Source organism: Centruroides sculpturatus, unplaced genomic scaffold (genome assembly GCF_000671375.1).
Source record: "Centruroides sculpturatus isolate CEXI.00-Female unplaced genomic scaffold, Cexi_2.0 scaffold1145, whole genome shotgun sequence".
NCBI lineage: Eukaryota > Metazoa > Arthropoda > Arachnida > Scorpiones > Buthidae > Centruroides > Centruroides sculpturatus.
In genome coordinates, this window is record NW_019385332.1 from 249,382 (window position 1) to 276,112 (window position 26,731).

General features: G+C 29.7%; 1 protein-coding gene across 1 annotated transcript in view; it reads right to left on the bottom strand.

The window, feature by feature from the left end:
• The window catches only part of LOC111637757 (pre-mRNA-splicing factor SLU7-like), a 30,860-nt gene extending 8,523 nt beyond the window's left edge, over window positions 1–22,337 (bottom strand). Inside the window, exons 1-8 of the mRNA XM_023383320.1 lie at window positions 22,261–22,337; window positions 19,728–19,883; window positions 16,422–16,569; window positions 10,836–11,000; window positions 6,221–6,295; window positions 5,688–5,807; window positions 5,508–5,602; window positions 2,701–2,768 (exon numbers count right to left, since the gene is read on the bottom strand). Coding sequence (XP_023239088.1) covers window positions 2,701–2,768; window positions 5,508–5,602; window positions 5,688–5,807; window positions 6,221–6,295; window positions 10,836–11,000; window positions 16,422–16,569; window positions 19,728–19,879 — 823 coding nt within the window. The 5' untranslated portion in view covers window positions 19,880–19,883; window positions 22,261–22,337. The remainder of the gene's footprint in view (window positions 1–2,700; window positions 2,769–5,507; window positions 5,603–5,687; window positions 5,808–6,220; window positions 6,296–10,835; window positions 11,001–16,421; window positions 16,570–19,727; window positions 19,884–22,260) is intronic.
• Between the last annotated feature and the right edge of the window lie 4,394 nt (window positions 22,338–26,731).

Genomic DNA, 26,731 nt, shown 5'->3' on the forward strand with positions numbered 1-26,731 from the left:
TTATTAAATTTTGCCATTATTATTTTAAATTTATTTAATGTTTTTCATGCTATCTACTTTAGAAATTGCTAAATACTGGTAGTGGCCTGAAGAAAAAGAAAAGAAATGCCTTATTTGCTCTCTTAATCATTTTATTTTATTGTTCTCTATACTTGATAAATGATTATAAAATCATTTTTCAAAGATTGAAAATTCTGTTTTATAATAATTAAATAAAATTAATGTTCTTAACAAATGATTTTTTGGATTTCATTACAGATTTATACAACAAACAGGCTGTTACAAACCGTTATACTGAGCGATAGAGTAAACTTGTATATTCCATGTGATATTTAAACAATTTATAATGTTATATATTTTAAATTTCAAACTTAATGGCTTAGAAATTTTTGTAACTTTTATATGTAACATGAAACAGTTGATTTTTAATATTTAACATGCCTCACTTTATCACTGATTTAGCTACAGTTGCCTTCCTTTCTTCTGCAACCTTGGACAAACTAAAAAGTTAGATTTGGTTAATTACTAACACATTAGTCTTTCCTATATGTGTGTTCAATGTAAAAATAACTTAAAAAATTATGATAATTAACATCTTCCCACACACACACACACTAATAAAATAAATATAGATAATAATTATACATAATTTTATGAACCCTATTACAGCGACTAGTTTAATGTTATGAGCCCACTATGAGACTAATTAATACAAACTAACAACATATTCTGGACCTCAGTACTCTGAGAAGGAAAAGATATCCAACTTAATAAAAGAAAAAAATAAAATCTATGCACTTTAACATGTCCAGCATAAAACATACCCAGGGTGTGCTAATATGGAAAAACTAACCCTTCAATAATATAAGGTGTGTGATTAGCATAAAATTATGGAGTGAATCCATAATTTTTTTTACAGTTGACACCAAATTATCATACTGGTTGGAGTGCATTATGAGTGAAATCTAAGCCTTTCATGGTCTTTTGAAATGAAAAACATTCTAATGCAAACTTTCTGTACTGAGATTAGTTTTATTTAATTTCATTGAAGTTGCTGAATCCTCAAATGTTCTGAAGATTAAAGTAGGTTTACTCTAAACACAAATGACGGTCTGTCTGAAATAATGATATGTCTGGTTTCTACATTTTGATACAAAAACTGAAGGTAATAAACTGTATTGATGGCCTCAGTTTGGATTGTTTTCCAGCTTTCTTCCTTACTCTACAGTTTTTCTGAGAGATGCTGCAGAGTACTTTGAGAGGTTTAGTCCAGAAAAGCTCCATTATGAACCTGAAAAACGGACAAAAACAGATACGTGTATTCGCTGCATTGGATAGAACTGAGCAACATTTGGCAAAGATGCCCTTTTACTATCACTCTGTTACACAGTTACAAAATCGATGTGCAAAATAAAACATTAGTCCTCTGTAAGCATTCCATTTTATGCATCATTTAATTTTGTATCCTACCTGAAGATGTTCATTAAAAATAACCAAAAAAGTTAGTAATTAAAAGGTTTTGCTGCATACACAGATTGTTTGTAGTGTCTAAATATCTACTGTTGCAGTTTCTAGTTGTTACCATGAAGTTTGTTTATTTGTTACAAATAATAATATATACAGTCGACCCCCCTATAAGATATAGATACGTTCCAATTTATTAGGAATCCGATTTCTTACAAGTCGTTTTAATCACAGCCTGACACGTGTCAAGTTTACAGACTACGGCTGATTGAAAGATTTTCTTCCATAAAATTAATCGATTCTACACTAATCCGACTTAACATTTCCAAAATACGTATATTTTTTCGTAGTTTTATAGGAATCTTAATTATAGGGACCGTAATTATAGGGGGGTCGACTGTTGCAGTTTCTAGTTGTTACCATAAAGATTGCTTATTTGTTACAAATAATAATATATATAAATACACCGTGTTTTTGCTCACTACTTCTGAATACAGATCTCAAAATATTATTTTTCAGTAAATACTGTATTCACATATCCAGATAGAAGAAACAATTTTTCTTGCGTGTAAAAAAAGTGGGTGTGTGTTTTGCAAAAAGATGTAAAGAAATATAATTTTTGAATGTAGTTATTCTGTACCTAAAGCAAAAGAAAAACAAAGTATGTCCTTATCAATGTCATATTTTGTTTTCCTATGAAATACAAATATTTGAATAATTCATGTATTATTAAATACAGTGGTACCTCAGGATACGAAATTAATCCGTTCCGAAACTGAGATCGTATCATGAAAATGTCGTAAGGTGGATCAACCTTTCCCATACGATTACATGTTAAACCAAATAATTCGTTCCAACGCGAAAAACATACTCAAATTAAAGCCAAGTAATACATTAAAAAAATAACTGTAGTAAGGAAAACAAATGAAAAATGCGAATTAATGTAACGTCGTATGGTGAGTTTTTGTTCGTATCGTGGAGCAAAAATATGTTCGAATTTCATGTCGTATCCTGAAAATTTCGTATGCTGGGGCGTTCGTATCCTGAGGTACCACTGTAAACGTAACTCATTGATTAAATAAACAAAAATTATGAAATTAATTCTGTAATTAATCTGTCTTTGTTTTTCAATTCAGACTGTATTTTATACAAATAGAAATGAATATGACTTATTTTTGCTTGAAATTAAACTTTAATTCACTTAAACTAAAAGAGAGATAGGGAGAAATAATTTACTCTGCATTTGAGAATGTTTTTCCGTATCTCCGGTAGCTTTAACAAAATTATCTCCAGCATACTGAAACCTAAAAATAAAAAAATTAAACATTATTTTTAAATACTAATATCATGTTTTATTTAAAATGTTGCATTTTTACACTAAATTTTAAAAAAATATAATTTGTTCAAAAATTAATATTTATATATTTAAAATATCTTGTAGAATGTAATCGTTCGACACTTACAATAATGTTTCATCCCATTAACCAAGAGTGATAGCCAATCATTTTTAAATATACTATCTTAAATACTTAAAATAAATGCTCAATTTTTAAATTAAGCCAATTATTACATCATCAGCTTTCGTTACTACTCTTTTTATCAGCAGCCAATATTATGTTTGTATGAATGAAAAAAGCCTATCATTATTATGCATATTTCAAGTAGTGAAGAGATTTTCACAATATTGTTAAAATAACCACAAATTTTTCAATTTTAAAATTTGAACAAATTCTGCATGATGATAGAAATCAATAAACCCTATTTCATTAGTGTTTAAAATAGATCATGACTGATCTGTTTCAGATGTCTATGAACACTGTTTTAAAATATTTACAAGCAAATTTTAAAACAGAATTTTGTCTTTTGTAGTAACTTTTAAGCACGTTCATTTACTGTCATCAAGACACTTACCTTCAGAGTATTAACAGTAATTTGTTTATTACTCAAATTTACTCCGATTATCAAATACTACACAATATTTGATTTTTCTCTTTTATAACTAATGGAAGAAAAAAATGAATGATCTGTAAACATTCTATCTTGATTGCAACTGATGCCAACTTTTATTTTATTTTATAGTACAAGACCAAATATCCGACTTCCAGAAATCTGAAATTACTGAAAAATTGGCTATTTTTGAAACTGGCCAGTTTTGATTTTGGCAGGCAGTAGTACAATGTAATTCACAACACATAGCTTCTTTGTTTTGGTTTCTCTGGCATACACATCACATGATGTCATAAGAATTTTAAGTGAATTAATACAGATGTTAACTAAAGTTATATTGTGTTCAAAGCTTCTTGTTGTACTTAAATCTCACATGACAAATGTAGGACTTATCATACAGGATGTGTGTTTAGAAGAACACGGCAAAATTAATCACTTTGAATTGTTGCTTTTGTATGCAGTTTGTTTTAACCTCTTCTCGACAATTCTTTGAAAAAACTGGTCCTGAGTTTAACTTCTTTAAAAAACTTTTCCCCGTGACTTTACTCATGACCAGTTTTCTAAAGAATTGTAAGAGATGAAGAAGGTTTAGACCTGAAATGACAATTCAAAGTGCTTAATTTTGTTTCCCTAAATAAAATGTCATTTTATTTATGCCAAATCAAACCATAATAAAACATCGTGTATTTGATAATGATGCCTGACAAGTGAGATCATAATTTTCTTTATGCATCGATATAAATAAATCAAACCACTCACACTTCGTTGTATAAATGCTGATTTTGATATTTATCTGTCTTTATCCATGTTATGCCACCTCATTATATTACGCAGAAATTTTTCTTTCACTTGAATTCTGGATCTGACAGGAACAGGATTGGAGAAAGCTGAATATGGAATATTCAGTGATTCAGTAATGAAATACTTTATGGCCCCACAAAGATCTGAATCCAAGACAAAGTATGACTCATCATCCATGGTAAGTTTTAATCTACTACTGGATGGAAGCAATCAATAGTTTGTAAATTTTACAATAATTATGTTTTGCCCAAATTGCTTGATTGTTTTTGTATTTTGATGCTGATTTTTTGTTATAATCAGTCAATCAGAAGTCTTTCTACTTTATTTCTTACACCATTGATTTTGTAAGTTTCAGTTCTAGAGCAGCCTGCAGATAGAAATGTCTGGCTTCTTTGCAAACTTCATCTAAACCTTCCTTTCATTCTTTTCATTCATTTCTTCAGACCTCCTTTCCAAAATTTTGATCTATATCAATGTTTTTAATTTTTAAAATATTTGACAATGGCATTTTGCTTCTGTTGACATGAAAATTATAAAATCATATAATTTCATTTCAATCACTGTTTGAAACAGGACCTGGAATTTTTAACATGTTACTTGAACTTAATACCTACTAAGATTTTCTTGAACGAAATAAAATGTAGTTTCTGCAGTTAATTCAAAAATTTGCATATTGACATGGGTTGTGTCAAATTTAGCCAATAAAATTGTTTCAATTTTATTCCATGCATTCTTTAGTATTAGATAAAATAAATTTATTTTATATATTTTTATAAATGTATAAAATTAAAATAATAATAAGAATAATAATAAAAATGTTTTTTTTGAACAAATGCATTATCAATAAAAATTTTTAAAATTGGCATTTTTTAACATGTATCAAATGAACAGATCCATTTTGAAATCCTTAAATTTCAAATCTTCACTTGTTAAAATGACTACATAGACATTCTATTAACACCATTATTGACAGTGACTTTTATGATATTTGACTCCATAATATAAAATGAACAACACTGTTGTTAAAAATAAATTTTCAAGAGGCCCAGAAATAATTTTTATTAACAAATTAAACATTTTTTGAGATGTTGGGTTATGGTTAGTTAAATCTGCCACTCATTATTCACAATTGTTCTAAGATTTTTTCATGTCAAGAAATTGCTTTATGACTTATTTTCATATCAAAATTTCAACATTTCTGAATATCAAGTCAAATATAGGATTTTTGCACCTCCAAGACTTTGTATTTCAGAATTTTGAACAGTATCAAATATAAATAATTTGAGTATACTTACTCTTCTGAATTTTTACTTTCTTGATATGGATTATCTCTCATGGCTTTTGTTTTTGAATCATAGTATGCAGAATTTGGATCTAAGTTTCTCAAATACTAAAAATTGAAAATAATTTTTCAAATTTATCTTTCTTTGTGTATCAGTTAACTATACAGTATTCTATATTTAAATTAACCTTACTTTTGCAGTATCTTCTCTTATACGTAAATTACGAACAGTAATTTGTTGTTCACTGTCAAATTTTGTACCCGGCATGTTCGCATTCTCGGCGTATTTTTCTTCGTCTTCATCATCATTATTCTATGTCAAATTAAATTATGGCCGGTTAATTATTAATTCGTTATTATTATCAAAGAAAAAGATACGGCTGGATTAACTTTTAAACTATAACCAGCTAAACACTATAATATATATAATTTACACTAAAGATAGACAATTTGGCAATTGTGCTAAATAGTATATAAATTATTTAATTTAAAATTAATGCAGTTATTAAGAAATTTAATACAAGATGGTAACCTAACTGCCTATTATTATACATTTTAAAGTATAAAAATATTATTTTATGTATGAGTTTTTAGAAAGTTCTAATAAAATTTGATTTTGATATTAAAAATTTTTAATATACCAAAAGCACTTTATATTCTGTTTAATAAAAAATGTACATTCTGTAAAAATTATTAACTACAGTAAAATTGCTTGATATTACTTACTGTTTCTTTTATAGTGCTAACTTCACTAGATAAAAGATCTTGCTTTAATTTTTCCTTTTTTAATTGCCTTTTAGCCTGTTTTAAAATGAATAATCAATAAATGACAATATAGAATTTTTTCAAAAATATTTAATTTATTGAAAATTATATAATAATTTAATTCAAATCAATTATAGTTGAAACTACAGTATTTTGACTTTAGAAATTAAACTTTTTTCTTTACACTTACATTTTAAAATTATAATCAAACAAATGTAAAAATTTCTGATTTCTAATAGAAAAAGATGATTTATACTAATTGGATGATAGGTAGTTTTGTATATTATATAAATATTATAAATCATAGCTTATAATTCTACTAGTCAGACTGATATACTTTCAGGCAGACTAATTTTAGCATAATCAGATTAAATTATTCTAATTTATATCTGTTGGATCTGTTTTGAATCTGTTTTAGCTTATAATTTTACTTGTCAGACTGATATACTTACAGGCAGACTAATTTTAGCATAATTAGATTAAATTATTCTAATTTACATCTGTTGGATCTGTTTTGAATCTGTTTTAATTCATAACTGCACAAATTTAAACATGGTAATTTTTAATCACTTTAGAAATATTTATTTAAACACTTTTATTCTTGCTTTTTAGACAATTTAATTACATAAATTTAAAGCAAGCATTTTGTACAAAGGACAAATTTTTCTACAAAATATGATTTAATTGCAATTTTTTTATTATGTATTGCTGTTCAGTTCATCAAACTGTGTTAGAATCTTGACCAAACAATTGTCAAGAATCAATTACTTAAACATTTATAATTTTTATTATTTTTAAAATTATTTTAAAGAGAAATTAGACTACTAGGTGTACCATAGAAAAATTTGTCTCATACCATCTAACCATTTTTTTTGTAATCTTCACATTTGTCAAATTATCAACATTAAAAATTGAGAAATTTTTACATGTGATACAGCAATTTTACAATGATAGATGCTTTTTTTATTATTTTTATTTTTGAAACATTATAGTTCATTGATTTTACTACACATACAGTATGTCTTTCTCAGAAAAATTAAGAAACATTAATTATAAATTTTCAAATTTATGTAGTTTACTGTATCATCTTTGCTTACTATTTAACATATATTTTTTGTTTAAATGCACTTCTATATCAATAAACATATAAATTAAATTTTAAGAAAGTTTATGCATCAATCATTTCTTGCAACAATTATTGATTTCCATATTTAATATATAATAATTTCAAAAAATTAAAAGTAATAAAACTACACATTTTTAGTTAATGTTGGATTTCTTTTTTAACTTTTTAACAGGGCTGTGGAGTCAGAGTCAAAGCTGGAGTCGTCGAGTTTTGGTGTTTTAGTCGGAGTCGTCAAAAAATTTAGCAAACTTCGACTCCTTTTTACTTTCCAACTTGTTATGTAAATAAAACGGAAAAGTATTGGAAGCATGTCAAATTTACTCTTTAATAATTATGCAAATCTACATATTCAGAGACTTCCTGAACCCGAAGACAGTCAAAGGAAAAAAATGTGCACACGTGTTGGCATCTAATTTGTTTAATTTCTTTATTCTCTGTTTTGAGATATTAAACAATATTTCAGAATGGCTAAAGTTTAAGAAACAAAATTTGGCACTGTAGCCTGTATATAAAGGGACATTAATGCTATTAAATTTTTGTTTTTAATTAAAGGTCGACAGGGTAAAGACCTAGAAGGGGTCATGTGTCATATCTCTAGTAAGGTCAAACTTAATGAATATTTTACTTGTTATTAGTGTTCAAAATTTTTTTTAAATAAAACTCGTCTCTACCCTCAAAATTAAGCTTTTTGTCATTTTATAATAGACAGTAAAACCTATTAAAATGTTCTCACTTCAGATGTTAGAATGTGTATGAGAGCACGATTTAGTTCAACCACTTTGAAGCTTAATAACTCGTGTTAAATTATCCAACTCCAATTTAATAACCACAGAAGTTATTAGGCTACAAACAGGGTGAACAAAATCGTGCCTCACACACAGAGTCCATACATACAGAAAAAAAAAAACTGAAGCTTTTGCATATTTCGACATGTCAAGATGTCCTGAGTCCAAAAATGTAAAAATTTGGACGGGGTCATTTACCGACATTTTCTCTTTCCCTCTGTTATATATAACAGCTGGGAAAGTAAGTATTATCAAATACATATTTATATATTGACTGTTTCATTACTTAGAGTCTTTTAGCTATGGAATAAAAAAGTTTTTACGTTCTATCTTTACCAACTCATTTATTGAATATTTTATTCTGAGGTTATGTGATGACATCGGAATTTCGGGTCTAATTTGGTAAAATTCTGCTCCTGGTTACAGTCCAAAGGCGGACTGCCCATGTTGAAAATGTGGAAAATTCCACATGGGCCGTATACAATTTGGGTTGTTTTTTCTGAATATATACTGTACATAATGTACCTTTTGGTTAAGTATAATTTTAAAAAATTCGTTAATTTTTTTCGTTAAGTAAGGTAAATTTTAATTTTTAGGTGTAATATGTGTAGGCCTGCATCATTTTACCTGGCCCTACCCGTATCGGAAGTTAAATTAGTTCGGCTGACCTGAGTCAAACACTACATTAGCCCAATTCAGCCCAAACAGAAAGCATCCTGGAAGAAAAATAATCAAAACCACCTTCTAAACAGAGAAAATCGGTCATTTCTTTACATTGTTAGAAACTATTCATAACTTCTATGAGTCTTAATGCTAAACTATAGAAATGCGAGTTATTAGTTTTGTAGCTAGCCACCAAAGCGATGATTGTAGTCATAACAAATTTAATGGCCACTTATATTATTTCCTTTATTTTAGGTAAGTAAAAAATGTTATTCAATAATAATTTCTCTATATTCTAAACGATTTAATTAAAAATAATCTATTTTGTAGTGTGAGACCGGGACATCACCCCTCTCCAATGGGAAACTGGTTGTCGAGCTAAAGCTAATAGAGGTTGCGGCCGACGTTTTCAACGCGAAAACGTGTACGTTGGTCGTTCAGTGCCGCCTTCCTGTGAGTGTAAAAGTTTGAGGGTGGCGTTTGTTCCGGAACGTCAGTGGAATCATGCTCGACGTTCCAAATGCCATTGTCGAACTTCTAGACTCACAGGAAGGCGGCACTGAACGACCAACGTACACGTTTTCGCGTTGAAAACTTCGGCCGCAACCTCTCTAATAAATCGGTGATTTATTTCGTAAATAGGAACGAGTGTAAAATGATTTAATTGTCGCATTCCCGGACCAAATCCACACGTGCTCGATCGTAGAAGGTGAAAGAGAAAGCAACCGGGGAGAGTTTAACGGTCATCTTACAGCGAGTTCAAAGAACATTAGCCCAAAATTTAAGAGACCGTCACCAAATATTTTTGAAAATGCATTTAAAAAATTAAGCAGTCATTTAATACAGTTTAATCAATCCTATAGCAACTCAACACATTATTATTTCAGAATTGCAACATTTTAAATCGTCGTGAAATATTTTAAAGAAAAATGTCAGTGAAACTTATATAAAATTAAACAAAAATGAACGTACTACTGATGATCAAGTAGAAAGTAATAAAGATGCAATTTTATTATCTTACTGCATTGCTTGCAAAAATTGCCCTATTTGTTGCTATAATATATTATTCAGATATGACATGTTAAGTGGTGTTTTTTTTATACTTGGTCAAGCATACAAATATCTACTATCTGTCTGTAACATAAGTGTCTCGTAAACAAAACTTTTCAATGTTAAAATTAATTAAAAGCAGGCTAAGATACTTATAAGTATATCGCGAGAAAATCTAGAAACCTTCATGTTAATGTCAGTGGAAAAAGATTTTTTAAACGAATTACATTCTGATGATGTCATTAATATTAATGCTCAACAAAGCAAACTTCTTAATAAAAATCAATGTTGTAGAATGTAGACTTGTGCTTATTGTAATTATCGTCAATGTTGTATTTTGAATATACAGTAGAGCGTCGATTTTCCGAAAGTCAATCATCCGAAAAAATTCCAGTTGGCAAATTTAAATTTTCGCCAGTGCTGTGGCGCTTCAATCTTTGGCTATGTCTTGGGCTACTCAAATATTTTACGTTTTTGATACTAAATTAACATCTGAAGTATAATTTTTAATTATTTTTTTTTCAATATATTTATTTTGTTTGTACAAAATAAAAAAATAATTTTTAATGATACAATAGTCTTTGTTAGGCTTAACATCGACGAAAATTCAATGCGAAGCGACACGCAAAGGAGAAAAATTTCGACATCGGATACGTTAAACTATTTTTTCGTACGTAAATCAGTTATCCGAAATATCAGTTATTTGGACAACCCCAGTCCCCAATTGATTCGGAAAATCGACGCTCTACTGTATTTAAATATAAATAGAAAAAAATACATATTTTTGTTTATGGGCTGGGTTGATAATAAATTTGCCACACAAAAATTTCAGGGCCAGTCCGCCCCTGTTGGAGTCAAATGATAAAGCAGTCAGAGTTGGAGTCAGAAGATTTTTACACGACTCCACAAACCTGCTTTTTAAGCTTGTAATGATATATTTCTACAAATTTACCTCTTCGACTTTTGCAAATTCTTCCACAACGGCTTGATAATTTGCAGGGTCATATCTGTTCCATCGATCTCTTTTTCCATCGTAGTCCAAATTTAAATCTGGCGAAATAACTTTGTCTTCGGCAATATTTTCATTTGTGAATTTGGCACCTCTTTTTCTTGGCCGCTAAAATAGAAAATAAAAAATTAGACACACACACTTATATACACACCCACATTATTAAAAAGTCAAAAATTTATATTTAAAGCTGATCAATAAGAAATTATAAGTAACTTATAATTTATTGAATTATAATTAAAATTTTCATTACTTTATTTATATTTATAACAAAGGAATCATTCAATTTCTATTGATGTTAACAAAGCAAGTATAAATTTATTTTTCTGAGTATTGAGTAATTACATACTAAAATTTACAACTTAGTAGTAGTTTCTATCAAAAAAATATATCATGCTATTAAATTATATTATTAATTACTATAAAACATAGTGTAATGACTATCATTATTAAATTTTTATTAACAACAAATTTAATAAAAGTTACAATTGTAAGAAACAGGCATGTTCGAGTTAAAAAAAATCATCCACAAAAAACAACAACGAAATGCTCTTTTAATAGAAAAATCACTTAGGCAATTATCTGCATTAAATGTATGAGTACATAACTTATCATGATGTAGAAGAGAATACATCTCAATTCTGTTATTAGTAAGCTTCCAAAAAAAATCAAGATGCATCTTAAAAAATAAACATGCCAAAAATACAATAAAACATGAAAAGAAAATCACTAAAACGTACAACAATTTTTTTAAAATAAAATCTTAATTTCTGAGTCTGATTACAATGCTCATATCGTAGTTGATAGGAACAAACAACAGTATATCATACAGAATAAATACAAATGATTGTCGGATTTTATCAGACTATATTAATGCTATTATTAATAATTAAATTTAGCATAGAGGCATGCATTAGACACTGTATCTTGATAAATTTTATAATTAATTTAAAGGGTTCTGGAAGAAACCAATTAATCCAAAGTGGGATTCAAACCTGCAACTCCCACATACCGTGTTATTACAATGCAGTTACGCTATTTGGACTTCCACCCAACCTTTCATTTCCAGAATTATTTATTTAGATATAATCATACCAGTTACTCAGTGCTGACTGGGGACAACACGGTGCCAATGGCATATAACTCTGGCAATTGCCAAGTGTCATCAATGAATGTGACAATGAATAATCCATAACAACTAATCATCATTAAATGCGATAGATTATTTTGTCTGTGATGCACTCTTGCTGGTATCATTATGGGTTATTGAAACTATCGCGTACACTCATCTTGACAAGGTGATGACTAGTGANTAGGTTTTGATATACAGGCTAAATTAATGATTATCCTTATTTTTTGAGTACAGGAGTATATTTATATGACCACACAATACTGAAGACTGATAATATGCTTCTTCTGAATATAAATATTTATTGCTAACAAAAATTCTGAGCAATAAACAAAATTGATTTAAATTAAAAACTCAATTTTAAGAATCTAATTCCATTTACTCTTTTGCAATCAGATACTGTATATATTAATTATAATTTTCCAATTCATTCCTCAAATTCACAGTATTCTAATTTAAGTATTAATCAATATTTGTGTATAATAACAAATAAGCATTACATATATAATAATAATAATAAATACCTGTTTCCTTTAAACACTTTTTTACAAAATAAACATGAGTGCTTGAATGTAGTATCATTTCTCTCCTTTTGATGTTCATTAATAATAAATTCCTAAAAAATATATTATAAAAACAAGTAAGTGAAATATAAACGCATTGCCTTAAATAACACAAATTTAAAAAAAACAAGTAAATATAATTTAAAAAAAACGTTTGTTTTTTTTAAATTATATTTATTTCTCGGCAAAAAAGGTGTTTTGTTTCTCTTGATTTAGTTGCTGAGCAATATAGATATTATTTGTGTCTTTCATTTCCTCTAATATAACATTAAAATACAGTGGTGCCTCATATAAGGTACGTAATCCGTTCCAGGTTCATGTCCGTTAAGTGAAAAGTCCATTATACGAAACGCATTTTCCCACAGAAATGCAGTACATATTAAAACATATAATTCGTTACGCAGCATAAAATAAACACACTGTACCATAAAAAAAATGAAAATGCAGCAGTCACCAATTATGCCGGGTAGTCAGATGTTGTGAGGAAGAGGTGGAAGAACACGATAGAGACTTTTTACACATGCAGCAAATCTTTTTTTATTGTTTTTTAATAGGAGTCAGATTCAGGAGAGGCTACTGGGGCTCGCAGAATAAACTCCACTTGTTTTATCCTTTGTTTTTTTGGCAGCTGACTTCTTGAAAAACATGTCCAAAGTGATCTGTTTCTTTCTTTTCTTCAACACCTGTCAGAAATGACAGGCAAGGGTGTCATTGTACAGATCGTTGATCCTGTTGGTCTCGGTTCTGTTTGGATAGTAAGTGTTGGTAAACTCCTCAACCTCTCCCCATTTGACAAAAAAGTTTTTGTCTTTTACTCTTTCTGATGATTTCTTGCTTTGTTTCAATTGAAATCACATTTCTGTTCTTTTAGAAGCCATGATTTGCACAACACTTGAATAAATGTAAATACCCTGCACTGAGGTGATGTACGTAATAAACGAGCGAGCAAGCCAAATCCCAACTGGAGCTCTGTTCTTCAGATATACTAATAATATATTCTAAAAATAGCAGATTGTCATTGGCAACGGAAAAAGAGTGAAAACATCATTCGCACTTGTTTGCAGAAAGTTTGTTGTTCCAGTCATGTAACATCAAAACAAAGTCCCTCGTTCGCAGCGTCCGTTATTCAAGGCATACGTTATACGAGGCACCACTGTATTTTATTGAAAACCATGCTTGGAATTTCTAAAAATACAAGAGAAGATATCATTTTGAATAATCTATGTTAGTGATTTTAATGAACTTTAATGTCCTGAATTATTATTTTAAAAGATAATTGTTTAACGGACAGAGTAATACAATATTTTCTGAAAATATGAACAATGCATAATAAACTTTTATCTCTATTAAAAAGTTTTAATGCTAAAACACACTCATTTTTCGTATTACTTAAACTGTTTTATACTTTAAATGACTAATTCTAACTTTATTATTGTCAATAATGTTTTCTTGTTGACACAAGTCATTTCTTACAATTGTGAATATATTAAAAAGATTATTATTTGAAACTATCTTCAAGTAGAATATCTCAATCATTCATCAAGTTTTAATACAGCATAGTAAAGTTATTGCTCTATACTATAAGAAAAACCCTAAAGGTGTCAATTGCAGAAATGAATCAAAATCTTAAGCAGTTTCAATGTTTAGCGATGTAAAAAATAAGATTTTTTTTCATTTATCCGGTTACAAAATTTATTATATGAGTGGCTGAAATACAAGTAGACCAAGATTAAATTTTCACATTGTGCTACAAGACAGATTATAAGATTCTGTGAACAAACACCTGTTATTATGCGAAAGGACCAAGTTCTTCAGCCTAAGGTAAAAGCCTAAAAAACTCTATCATCCATTTGTATCATGGCAGATGTGTGTTGCAGAATCTTATAATCTACTTTGTACAAAAGTACGCAGTTTTCTCAATGCCAAAATTTGAATTTGCTCTACTTGTATTTTCAGTTACTCACCAGAAATGAAACTTCATTGAATAGTGGCATTTTCAGTGCTAAAGAAAAAAAATTTTAAATTTAACATTTGACAAATGTAAGGAAAAATTTGTAATATCAAACTATTGAGTTGTTTAGAAAGTAATTTCGTTTTTCTTACCACTAGACGAATTAGTCGTATTTTTTCCGCCATTTTTATTTTAAACCGTATTATCATTATATATTTTAACAGCTAGCATTTTAAGGCTTATTTATAAAAAATTTTGGTTTTGTGCAATTGTTCATTTTTTGGGTCTCATTAAATATGGAAGATCGAAAGCAGATTTTCGACATATTTTGCTTTTTTATTACCAAAAAATTAAAAATGCGGTTTAAGCCAGAAAAAAATCATGTGACATGTATGGTAGAGATCTGTTGACAGAACGACAGTGCCAAAACTGGTTTACAAAATTTCGTTCTTGCAATTTCAGTATTGAAGATGCACCAAGTTATGGATGGCCAATTGAAGCCAATGAAAACAAAATAAAAGGTACCGATTGAAGCAAACTGCCGAATAACAACACGTGAAATTACTAAGAAATTAAATTTGTAAAATTGAACTGTTAATGATTACTTGAAACAAATTGGTTTCGTATCAAATCTCGATATATGAATTCCACGAGTTCTTAAAGAGAAATGCTCTATTTGGTAGGATATTAAGGAAATTTTTTTTGGAGCTTTTACCACACAATTTAACAATTGATTCGAAAGTGTACTGCATTCGAGTAAACAAATTGCGTAATATCATCAAACAGAAAAAGCCAGCCAGAATTGATTAATAAACAGCCGTAGTGTTTTACCACAATAATGTCAAATTTCACACAAGTTTGGTAACTCGTTAGAAACTGTTATAACTTAGTTCAAACCTGCTATCACACCGACCATATTCGCCAGACTGAGCACACTCAAATTATTACTTGTTTCGGTCTGTACAAATTTTTTTTAATTGTAAGACATTTACTTGAAATCACAATGTCAAAAATCACTTGGATCAGTTTTTTGTAAGCAACGATCAAAACTTTTATTAATGTGAAATCGTGCTACTACCAGAAACAATGAAAACAAATATTTCACCAAAATAATCAATAAATAATTCAACAAAATAGTAATTTATTATAAAAATATTGTGTTTTTTACCACGGAAAAAAAACGAAATTACTTTCCGAACAACCCAATACATTATGTGGAAGTCTGACCATATTATTAAGTGTGTTTCTGATTCTTTCTCTTAATGTTATTTAACATAGCTCACTTTAAACATTTATAATAATTAAATTCTTTTTAATTAAAAGAATCATAATATCCGAAATAAAAACTAAATTTTACAAAAACAAATACAAATATGTCAATATGTAACATTTCAAGCACTTATTTTCTAGGAATTATCATATCTACAGACTCCGTAATTATTAGCCAATGAACAACTTTATTTTACCCAAGAAACAGAACAGAAGCAAAGGATAAATCATAGCTAATTTGTAAATATAACTATGCCTATTTCGCCACAGAGTCCATATAAAACAACTGCAGCTAAATTAATTAACGACAGACATATGGTACTTCAGAGTATGTATGAGAGACGAAATTACGTTATCCATGTTAACATTACCAGAAAATATCAGGAACATCATGCAAAAACACGATGTGAAAACAATTAAGAAAATAATATTGAAGTTAGTTGTTAGATTAGGTAAAGCTGTTGATTGGGTAGTAATTATGAAGTCCTTAAACATGGTAATTCCTAGAAAATTACAGTGTTTGAACCAGTTACATATTGAGGTTAAAGAAACCAAATAAAAGCAAAGGATAAATCGTAAATAAATACAAATGGTTTCTATATCTATATTAGACAAACCTTTAGTCCTCTAACAAAATGTTCTTTGATCTTGGTATAACTTTGTTGTCTTTCTGGCTGAAGTCGCTGATGTTTCAGAGTGGGACAGGAAGAACCAAAGTACGGAGTAGCAGTTGCTATATATTGTGGAATATGAGGATTGATGTCTCTGAAATAATAAAATTCCCATTATGAAACTTTGTTTTAAAATTTTAAAGTTTAGAAAAAAAAAATTTAACAACTTTTGTAATTATTAAAAATTAATACTACAGTAGAATCCTGATTATCAAAGTTAATGTAGATCAAAGTCAGCTTGAATTATCAAACATTCTGATAATACAGAATGTTTGGTTTTAAGTGATTGATTTAATAACAATATTTTTGTTTCTTTTAATATCATAATTAATATGAATTTAAAAAGTAAAATCAATTTTTTTTAATACAAAAAATCACTTGAGTAAAATCTTTTTAAAACATTTAGAGTGCTTTTCAAATACTATGCATTGTCCAGCCAAGATTTGTAAAGCAAACTGTATTGTATTGCATTCCTTTCTCTATTTTCAGAGACTCTTTCAGAATTCACTTGAATTAAACAAACCTCGATCAATTTGAACTGTAAAAAATATAATTGACATATATTAGCCCTTTCTCGTCTGATTTTCTAAATCTAGACCACAAGACTGTGCATTTGCACCTCATTAAAAAATGCTTAATTTTTATCACAATGTAATGGATCATTCAAAAGGTATATTTAACAAGAAATATGTCTTCTTTGAATAGTTTTACACTGTTTAAAATTTATTCACAAGAAATTTTTGAAAACAAATTATTTTAACAAGAGCTACATATCCTTTGCTCTGTTTTCTACACCAATGAAATGAATCAATCATCTTTGGACATCAGTTTTGTCTGAGAGACACTTAAAACAATAAGCCCATTCATCTGTGTTGAAAACAGCCTATTGTTCTGTACAGTCTGTGGCAAAACCATGTTGCATAGTCCACCTCTCACACTTTAGCATTTTCATCAAAGATTTTACCGAAAACTATTCTGTACATCTTCTCATGTGTGTGTTGAATCTTGTACGACCCAACTGTAGTGCAAACTGTTTGGCTTTTTCTCTAAGTAGATTTCCATCAACGAGAACATTCTTGTCTCTACACTATACAAATCAGTTCGGCATGCACATTTGCACATTTTGATATCTAGCTGCTCACATTTATGCATTCTTTTCTATTCGATGCTCTCCATGTTTTTCAGCTAGGTACAGCAAGTACTTAATAGAATGCCAGTCTTTAATAATTTTAGTTTTTTTTTTTTTTTTGCTTTCTCTGCAATCTTTCTTTTTGATGGATACATTTTCTGCTATTGCCAAACTTTAGTTTTCTCGTGTGCCATTTCTACCTACTTCGAAATGAAAACAGTCAACATATTGATTATAACTGCTCACAATCAGCAATGAAAATGTCAACGTGCAATTTAAATATTACAGCAAAATTTATACAACAGAAATGTTTAGTTCCAAATAAGAAGATATACATGGACAAATTCAAATCTGATTGGTCAACAATTCAGTCATCAAATCATAGGTGTATTTGTTACATTGTCAAATTTTCAAAATTTAAAAAGTAATTATTTTAAAATTCAAAGATTTGATTGGTCAATTTGCATTTAAAAATAAAAAAAATTACTTTAAGTACAAAATGCCGTTAAAATTTTACTTTTATGCTATTTAATTAGAGGCATAATTCTATAGAATATCAATCAATTTCATGATATAATCTATCCCTTGAAAATGCAAAAGAAAGCACACAAAATTAGACATTAAATAAAGTTGCTGGATTTAAATTTTAAGCTAGCAACGCATGATCTCAAAACTACTTTGACTTGTATGAGTAGAATGCAGAATGCATCAAGTCTATGAAAGTTAAGTTGGGAGAAAACTAAAATTTGAGTTAGGGAAGATCAAGTTATTGAGTGTGACTGTATTATCTTTCATAACTACAATATCAGAAAGAAAAATAATATATGAATTATATAAACAAATGGATATTCAAGAAGATATTTATCAAAAGCAATACTCTTATGGAATTAGTGGTAATATATATTAAAAATATTCCATAATTCAGAATGTAAATATCTGTAAAATTCATTTTTTCTTAGTTGGAATTTCATTTATAAAAGCCAGTTACCTTTTCTTTTTTTTGATTGTTTATTATTTCCTATGATACTTTCATTGACACAGCTAATGCTATTCAGATGTTACTACACAATATTTAATTTTTATTGGATATTGTAATTTTAAATCATGTAATCAAAGTACTGATTTATGAAAACACAGTAGATCCCCCTATAAAACTGTTTTCTATAAAAATTGTGGCAGTATGCGTAAACAACGGTAGAAATAACTTTCATAATTACGTAAAACGTCATCAGGCGACCAAACTTCTTTCCCGCTGTCTGTAGCACTACGCTATGGACGTTTAGGCGGATAAATTGAGTTTAGTATCGTCTGTACATATAATTATATATAAATTAGGTACTGTATATATAATTATATATTAACTTAATTTATTGTAACTTTATTATAATTAAATATATATTTTCCGCCGTCTAGCGCCACGCTACGGCGAGTTAGGCGACCTATCGTCTGTCCAGTACTGTAATTTTATACATTTCTTGTGAAAGAAACATTTCTTATTTAACGGCCATAAAAATTATTTATATTAATGATGTCTCCAAAGGTCAACGAAGTTTTCGCAGAAAAATAATATCAGAAATCGCGGCCGCGGTTTGATGCGCTGTTCCGCGACGAAACCAAGCTTTAGCAACGGGCGTAGTCGAACGGTACACACTCGGTAAGTAATCTTACAATTTTTTGTTTATAACGTAGTTTATACGGATTATTTTCAAAAACATATACGTATTTTGGAAATGTTGAGTCGAATTACTTTAGAATCGATTAATTTTATGGAAGAAAACCTTTCAAACAGCCGTAGTCCGTAAACTGTGATTCCTACAAAATTGATTCATAAAGAACAGAACGTATCTACCGTCTTATAGGGGGATCTACTGTAATAGTAATAATAATCACAACATGGTAATTTACATATTAATAAATTAAAATTTAAGACAAAGCTCATTGAATCAAGAAATGGCATTACTGTAATTGTAAAAATGAAATTATTTCTTTAAGTGATTTAATGATAATTTATTGTAAATGATATAACTACCTTTTTTAACCTTTGATCATTAAATAACTTACCGATTAAATCAATCAATCCTTTTATAACTCTTAGAAAAAAATATAAATTTTTCCAAACATACTTTTTTTCTTTAACAGCAGCTGGTGCAGTACCAGCTTTCATAGCTTCTTCTAATTCTTTAGCTTTTCTCAAATCCTCTCTACTTCTCTTTTTTGGTTTTTCCGTATCTCTGTTTCTAATTATCTCCGAAACTAGTCTATTATTTGGATTCATTTTGCTGTTAAAATTCAAAATCAGTATTAGAATTGAGTTAAATAGTTCTTTGAATTGTGTTTGCCTGATGAATTATAATTATAATAATAAAAAGTACATTTTATTAGCTTTACGATCTGCTTTTATATCCATTAGTGATGTTATGGTAATTTATATGTTTTATGATGAAAATACAGTAAGGTTGTGTTTTAAGTTTTTTTTTTAGAAAGATTCACATTAACAAACATTTCAAAATAAATAGCAAAAAGTCAAAAATTAAACAAAAGAAAATGAAAGACAAAAACAAGAGTATAAATGCAATATCTTAGCAGCATAGAATTGCTATTGTTAATAAATTTTAATTTTACAATGTTTTGGTGAAAAAAAAACTAGTAACTATTTTTACTGACTTGCAAACATTCCTTTTTTTTACATTTTATACAGACAATACATATCCAGAAAGACAAAAATAAAGATTCAAGCTTGTTCTTTCTCTCTCTCTCCCCCGAAACAAAAAATGGAATTGATTCAAGTTATCAAATAAGGTGAGCATCATGTGTAAAGCATTAAAACAAAGTAATTCAAAGTGGATAAGACAAAGTGTTCGTACACTACAGTCGACTATAAAGACCCCACCAATTTTGTGTTAGCTCTAATTATAGCTAAAATGCACTTAAACAAATGGAATGCGAGAGTTCTGAAGAAGTGACATTTCACTTTAATCTCACAATATTTACAGTTTGCAAGAGATCATAAAAAATGACAAAAGTCAATTTCTAAGACATGTCTAAAAGTATAAGGACAGCACAAAACATGATTTTTCTCAGTTACATACAATATTTGCATCCAGAAAATATGTCCAGCCAAGAAAAATCATACCATCGCTTGCCATCCTTATACATTGGAGATACAGTCACATGACTAACTAAAGATACAGTCATACAGTTTACTGCAAGCAAAATATCCCACAATAAACGGTTTTCAGAAATTAAAGTTTGGACCCACCGGCATCCAAGCAAATAAAACCACTAAATGCTGGCAGCCGACGACAAGTTCGTAACCCGCGAACGGGCAGGCCGAGCAAAGATTTTTGGCTTTTCTTCACGTCGGTAACGCCTAAATAGGGGCCATTTTCCCCATAAAAGACCTCCCGGAATGTGCCGTGATGCGTGGACGAATGCATTCCCCCTCGGCAGATCACCGACACCTCACGGTGGCAGGCGCTAAATAAAACCGAACCCGATAAATTTCTGAACATTCGAAAACTTTACGGAGCAGGAAATTCAATTTGCACCGTTTCCAAAAAAATCGACAGATCAAAATAAGTCGAAAACATACTTAAAAGGAAACAAAAAAAAGCAATCGAGAAAGAGAAAGAAGTTAAACGATACGACTTTTTAACAAATATCTATATGGGCGACCAACGACAAGACTGTCTCCCTCCAATATCCCTCTTGAAAGTAGACACCGTGTCAGTTCGAAACTGGACCGGTTTAGCCCATTCGGTAAAATTGCACTTCGGTAGCCCCCTAAAGAGCGAAAGTCATTTTTTACACGTATCAGTCTACCACCTAGTCTACACGCGAAGCACAGACGTGTGCCCAAGCGAGGGCGACTCCACAAAACTACATAACATCGAGTATGCCACGAACAGCCAAGAGGACCACTCGAAGCCTGCGCAGTTACGCGGGCTAAATAATCGAATGCCATAGTATCGGAAGTACCGGGACTACCTAGATGCACTTCTACCGCTCATTTTTCGTAAGTGAAGTCTACTGTATATAAGCTTATACCTATTATTAAATCCTTATACATTTATGTTTTTATACACTTCCGGTCACACATCAATATACATATAACAATTTGTCAAATATTATATAATAAGTGCACATAAATAAACCATAGGATATTTGTAAAACACAGATTGGAAAAATAGAAGTGATAATATCTCTTAGTTTATAAGGACGACCTCACCTAAAGTTGATAAAATGCAAATTAATACAGTGTTTTTCAACCTCTAACGAATCGTCGCTTCCTCCAACGTAGTATCGCCCCCTTCACTACAAAATTCCGATGCCGAGAACCAAGACTAACGTCAAATTCGTACTGCATTAAATAGAATAGTGACTAGTATAATGTTATTTGTTTAATTATTGTAGGATATAACGAATAAAATATCTAATTATTCTTAATATAATGTTTTACTATATCGCTTAGAAAATTGTTTTTCGCCCCCCAAAATATAAATTGTTTCTAATAGCCCCCTCAACATGAAAAAACGCCCATATGGCACCGATATCGCCCCCGTTGAGAAACACTGAATTAATACTTGGACGTTACTCCTTTGTGAAACTGTGCTTATTATTTATTATGTACATAAAACAACTCACGAATATACTAACCTTTTCTTTCCTTTCGAACACTTTGAAATGCTTAGAAATAAACAATAGTAGCGATTACGAGAACGTCGTTTAAACGAGCAGCAGTGTTACTGGACGAGAAACCGAAAATATCCTAAAAACAACGAGCTGCCCCCCGGTGGCGTAACCGTAAACTACAGACGAATGATAAAAATTTTTGCCGATTTATTACTATAAAATTTATAATAAAATCGTTTATTTTTTATTTTCTTGGCTTATTATGTACGTAACACGAAAAAGTATTGAAATCGTGTCAAATTTAAACTTTCGGGTTTTTTCTGTAAATCTCTCCACGTTTTGAGAAATTCTGATCACAAAAAAAAAATTTAAAAAAAACGTAAATAATTCAGTAGATGTGTGTTTAGGTGTGTTTTTGTTGAAATCTATTTCGTTTAATATTTCGGCCTGAGGTAAAAATTAAAAAACGAAATTTAACACTAGAGCTCGCGTATAAGGGGCATCGATGCTAGTAGTTTTTTTAAAAAAATTTCTAAATAAAATATCGTAAGATATGGTACTATATTCAATTTTAAATTTGTTTGCCGGGAAAGTTATCTAACTCGTTGTTGAGTATTTTTATAAAACTATTTTCAATTTTTTATTTTTGGCAATTATATTGGCTGCTTCGGAGGACTCAACAGTTGTAACTGAGCAAACCGGTAGCTATTACGTAAAAATCTGGATCTGCAGAACGATGACTGATGTATTCGTTGGAACAAACAGCCTCATTAGTCAGTTTAAGATTGCGATAGATAGCGTAAATGTAAGACGTCAAAACATGAAGAGAACGCTACTGTAGAAGACAGGGCATTCGGCATAAAAATACTCAACAGCTCCGCAACTGTTGAGTCTGCCGAACGCAGTCGTTGATTCCTTTACCATTTCTTTATCATTTTTGTAGAGAAAGAGTTCGTCTTTTGTCCCTTTCCGGTTGCGTCAATACGCGTGTGAATTTCCTTAATTTGATGGCTAAACAAATGAACATTTTGTCGAATACAAATTTACATGAAATTCTCTGATCAAAAACATTTCAATTGAAAGAAAATGTGTAAAATGAAAAATAAAATTCTTTTGAAAACGCGATGTAAAATGTACACATTAAGCACAAATACAGTCGATCTTCCTATAAGACGGTAGATACGTTCCGTTTTTTATGAATCAATTTTGTAAAAATCATTGCCAATCACAGCCCGACATGTGTCAAGTTTACGGACTACGGCTGTTTGAAAAGTTTTCTTCCATGAAATTAATCGATTCTAGACTAATTCGTCTCAACATTTCCAAAATACGTATATTTTTTTGGAAATAATCCGTATAAACAAAAAATTGTAGGAGTACTTACCGAGTGTGCACCGTTCGACTACTCCATTGCTTAAGCTTATTTTCGTCGCAGAACAGCGCGGCAAAAGGCGGCCGCGATTTCTGATAGTTATTTTTCTGCAAAAACTTCGATGAACTTTAAAGACATCATTAATATAAATAATTTATATGGCCATTGAATAAGAAATGTATAAAATTACAGTACTGTATTTGACTTACGGTACCTAATTTACATACTGTACAGACAATAGTTTGCCTAAACTCTTAGTAGCGTGGCGCTAGACGGCAAAAAGTATATATATATAATTATAATAAAGTTACAATAAATTAAGTTAATATATAATTATACATACAGTACCTAATTTATATATAATTAATATATACAGTAGAGCGTAGTTTATCCGAATCAAATGGTAACTGGGGTGGTTCGGATAACTTATTTTTCGGATAACGAATCATGTACGACAAAATATATTAATTTATTTCATGTTGAAATTTTTTTTCGTTACGTGTCGCTTCGTGTTGAATTTTCGTCGATGTTAAGCCTTACGAAGATTATTGTATCGTTAAAAATTATTTTTTATTATGTACAAACAAAATGAATATATTGAAAAATATAAAAACAATAAAAAATTATACTTCAGATGTTAATTTAGTATCAAAAACGTAAAATATTTGAGTAGCCCGAGAAATAGCCGAAGATTGCAGCGCCACAGCACTAGCGAAAATTTAAAATTGCCGACTGGAATGCTTTCATATAACAGACGTTTCGGATAACCAGCTTTCGGATAAACGACGCTCTACTGTTATTATATGTACAGTACCTAATTTATATATAATTTATATATAATACTGTACAGACGATACTAAACTCAATTTAAGCGCCTAAATTTTTCGCAGCATGGAGCTGGACGGCGGAAAGTAGTTCGGCTGCCCGATGACGTTATACGTAATTATGAGTTTTTTGCCGTTGTTCACGGATACCGCCACAATTTTTTCGCCGTCTTATAGGAATCGTAATTATAGGAACCAGTCTTGTACGGGGATCTACTGTATTTTATTCAGAATCGAGCTCGAATGAACATTGTTGATTGTCAGCAGTTTATTCGAAGTGTACTCCGGAGACAGAACTGCTTTTAAGCATATACTGTATCCTTTTCGTTGCTCGTTAAAAAAATAAATGATAGCGAGTATTGTAAGTAAAAACGAAATATTTTATGGGATATCAAATTTTTGTTTTTTTGTTCAAAAAATCGGGAGATTGTAAGGTTTCATTAAAAATTATGAAATCTCACGATTTAGCGTGACATCTGCAACATTAAAAAAAACCTGAAAAGAAATAAAACAAAATGTCATCTTTGCGAAAACGCGAAATGTTTTGTTAAATATATAAAGCCGATTTGGATGTCTCGGTGCATCGCAGTCATTTAAAGAAGCATTTAAAATATAAAGAAATTAATTAATGCATATATATATTAATATATATCTTTAATCTCAAAAGACACTGTGGCCATTTGGCTTTTTTCGGGTGTCACGAATATACGAAAACATAAACAATAGAGGAATAAAAAGCATCTAAAAATCAGCAAACAAAAAAAAATGAAATAAGAATACAAATGCAACAATAACTAAGAAAAAATTTTCACCGCACTTACGCAGAAAAGCATGCTGTAGTCAAAATTCGTTGTAGTGAAAATCTCTTCGAAAAATTTACTTCCCTTTCTTCCTACGTTTTTCCTCTTTTTTGGTGTATGTCGATTATCGTTAAATTTTTTTCGTTTTTTAAATTTTGAGTAGGCAGGAAAAAAGTCTTTGATCTGCAGAATTGTTGATTTATTCAGTTAAAACGTTTTTACTTTAAAGATCTGGCTGAGGGGTTTTTTCTTATGTTTAAGTTGAATTTCTTTCTGTTAGTTATTTCTTGGAAATCTTTATATAACGACTTTCAGTATTTTATCATTTGAAAGACTGGGGCATATATATATATATATATTAATGGTTTAAAGCAGGAGGGCGAACCTATGGCTCGCGTACCCAAAGTGGCACGCAAGCAGAAATCATCTAGCACGTAATACCTGTATATCATATAATTTCGATTTACCATATGTCTTTTTCCATCATCCTTCTGCTTTATCGCTTAATTGTCTTTTTCAATTTGGTTTTTTACATTTATTTTATTTAAAACATGTTCGTTTAATTTGTTTAAATATCCTTGCGCGAAGTCTAAAACTTTAAAGCTAAACAAATAACCTCTTAACGGTGGAGAAAAAATCGCGGCGCTGTTACTTAGTTGTGGAGTAAAAGCGTGGGAAAATTTTTAAGAATTTTCCCACGCGTTTTTCTCGTTTCCTTTTCGGAAAAAAAAATTTTTACACTTACGTCTAGTAGACAAAAAAATCTATTTTATTGTCACATAATACTATTTTATTTGAATTTTTTTTCGCGGTAATTTTTGTTCAAAATTTTTTTTCAAATTTATATTAAATTGTCTTATGATTATCTATCCATTACGATTTTTTCAAAAGTTCTCAATTTATTTTCAATTTTATATAATTTTTTAAAGTTATATGCATTTAAGTCATGACGATTTTTTCCAACCTGCGAATCAAATTCAAGAAAACGTAAATGACAATTAACGGATTTCATCCACGCTTGTAGATGACGTAACGGCTGTTATGTTTACAACTACGGCGCCAGGCGGCCTTCCCCCCAGCCTGTAAAGTAGGTGAAGGTTGTCTCGTGTTCTACTTTCTGTAGACGTGACGTAATCATTGTAAATAAAAGAAAATTTCTGAATATCTTTTATTTTATTTTAAAATTTTTTGTTCAAATTTACACACAAATATTAAAGCGGTTTAAAATATTAGCATTTGATAAATATACTTAATTTACGTATAATAAATATAAATAAAATTTTAAGAAAAAACAAAACAATTAAAAAATTGAAATATTTTTTATATTCATCTTCAGATTTATTACATATGTTATATTAATTCACCGGTATTTAATTTTAAAACAATATTCATCATTGGCTTGCATCAATAACTACTGTAAAAGACACTTCCCTGAGAGGGTCTGATGCACTCTGGAAAAGTCGAGTCTACGTCACCAATCTAATGTGTCACCTACTTTA